We start from the raw sequence: 1,895 nt of genomic DNA, 5'->3' as shown, positions 1-1,895 counted from the left end.
TCGTCACGCCCATTATCCTCTCATTATCCTGTCGTTACTCCTCGCCCCCCCCCACACAATAACGAAAAAGTTTAGAAAAAATAGTGAAAATGTATTACATGGGGCGGGGGAAGGTGGGCAGTAAAAATTTGCACGACATTCCGTTACACAATTTTTGTATGGACTCTAACAAAGATTCCTCGAGAGTAGTTATTTTCAGCGTTGTACGAATTATACACAAAAAAAAGAAAAAGTAAGTACTCACTTGAAGATAATGGTTCCCTCAAAATTTCTGGGTGCTTCCCAGTCGAATTCTAGGTTTCGTTTTTCAACTTTGTTGGTGTGGGTAACAGCATTCTTAAAATAAAAAAATTAATTAAAAAGAAGGATGAAAATAGTCAATTAATGAAATGAAGCTCTCGGGATCCTTTGATATGGTAATTAAATGAGAACAGAATTTATTATAATGCTCTCGACTTAATTGGTATCCTTTATGCAGCTTTCTTCAACTCAATTTGTCCTTTAAATACCAGAAATATTCGCTTCTCGCTCGGTCTTTACACTTCCTGTTCATTTATTGCACACAGGCCTTTAAAAATGAACCGTGAAAGCATTGATAACCGTCACTTAGTGATTGTAAATTCTCTTTTGTTAAAGCTCCTTCGGCTTTAACGAACACATTTTTATCACGTATCTCGTGCTTTGCACTCGATTATGTTTAAAGCGCTAACCTTTCTCTGCCTGGGACTGCTTAGGGGCCGTTTACATATTACTTAACGCACCTGGAGGGAGGGGGAGGGGGGTGATTTGTTACGAAATGTAACATGAGGGGAGTGGTCATCAACTGCGTTACGTAACGTCGATTTTATGATTTTATGCGATAATTGATTCAAATTTTAGCGCGGCTTTTATTATGTTTATGTTGGCATTGAGTTGTGTTGATATTGGCAGCACTGCTTATCAAGTGCATTGTGAGAGAGAAATAAACGACTGCGGTTCGTTTACCTTTGGTGTATGCTTATGTTGTTGCTGTTATCGTTTTTTGTCAAGACTGATATAAAAATATGTAATCTTGGAAAACTTTATCAAGAACTGTATTAGGATGCACACTGTTTGAAACGCTGTAAAATAGCAAAATCCAGATTTGTTATATTAGCGGGGGGTGGACGTTTTGTTACGTTGCATTACAGCCAGGGAGGGGGTCCAAAATTGGTTGAAAATTGCGTTACGTAATATGTGAACGGCCCATTTTGCAGATATTGTAAAATTAGGTAAAAATTTCATTTTTCTTAATATCTTTAATACTTGTTCCTTATTTTTCACTATTTATTATTCACAGCTATCCAAAAAATGTATCATTTTAATAAATTTATATTATTAAAATTCATAGTATGAATTATCATTGAAACAAAAGTATTTTTATTGTCTCTTTTTTATAATTTAAATAATTGCGCATCCTATATAGAAATGTTTGTTAATTAACAATAACAATTAACATCTAATAAAGTTTGCTATCAATGGATTCGAAACGAAATTTGACAGTCTTCAGCATGGTGGTAACCATTTCTTAAAAACGTGTATCTTCAGATTTTCATTTAAATGAATAAATCTACTATTTGGAATGAGGGTGATTATTAAATTGAAGGAAGGCAAACTTGAGAGCCGAAATTGGGAATCGAGCTACTATTAACAACTTACAAACTATTTTTTGTAATGAAATTTATTTCAAGACTAAAGTTACGGAAATTTCCATTATACTAGCCCCAGTGTTATCCATGATCTATTAGGCTTGAGAAAACTTCTGTTATACTATATTATAACTAAGAATTTAATAATAAATATATTCAAAAATTTGCAAATCATTTAGAAGAGTATACAATTTTTGTCGAAATATGGGAAATATATTCGAGGCTGGA

General features: G+C 33.5%; 1 protein-coding gene across 1 annotated transcript in view; it reads left to right on the top strand.

Moving 5' to 3' along the window:
* The window catches only part of LOC117180612 (putative ferric-chelate reductase 1 homolog), a 70,489-nt gene that overhangs the window by 54,038 nt on the left and 14,556 nt on the right, over window positions 1-1,895 (top strand). The window contains exon 3 of the mRNA XM_033373104.1: window positions 931-950. Coding sequence (XP_033228995.1) covers window positions 931-950 — 20 coding nt within the window. The remainder of the gene's footprint in view (window positions 1-930; window positions 951-1,895) is intronic.

Source organism: Belonocnema kinseyi, chromosome 9 (genome assembly GCF_010883055.1).
Source record: "Belonocnema kinseyi isolate 2016_QV_RU_SX_M_011 chromosome 9, B_treatae_v1, whole genome shotgun sequence".
Taxonomy (NCBI): Eukaryota; Metazoa; Arthropoda; class Insecta; order Hymenoptera; family Cynipidae; genus Belonocnema; species Belonocnema kinseyi.
This window is presented reverse-complemented; position numbering and strand designations above follow the sequence as displayed.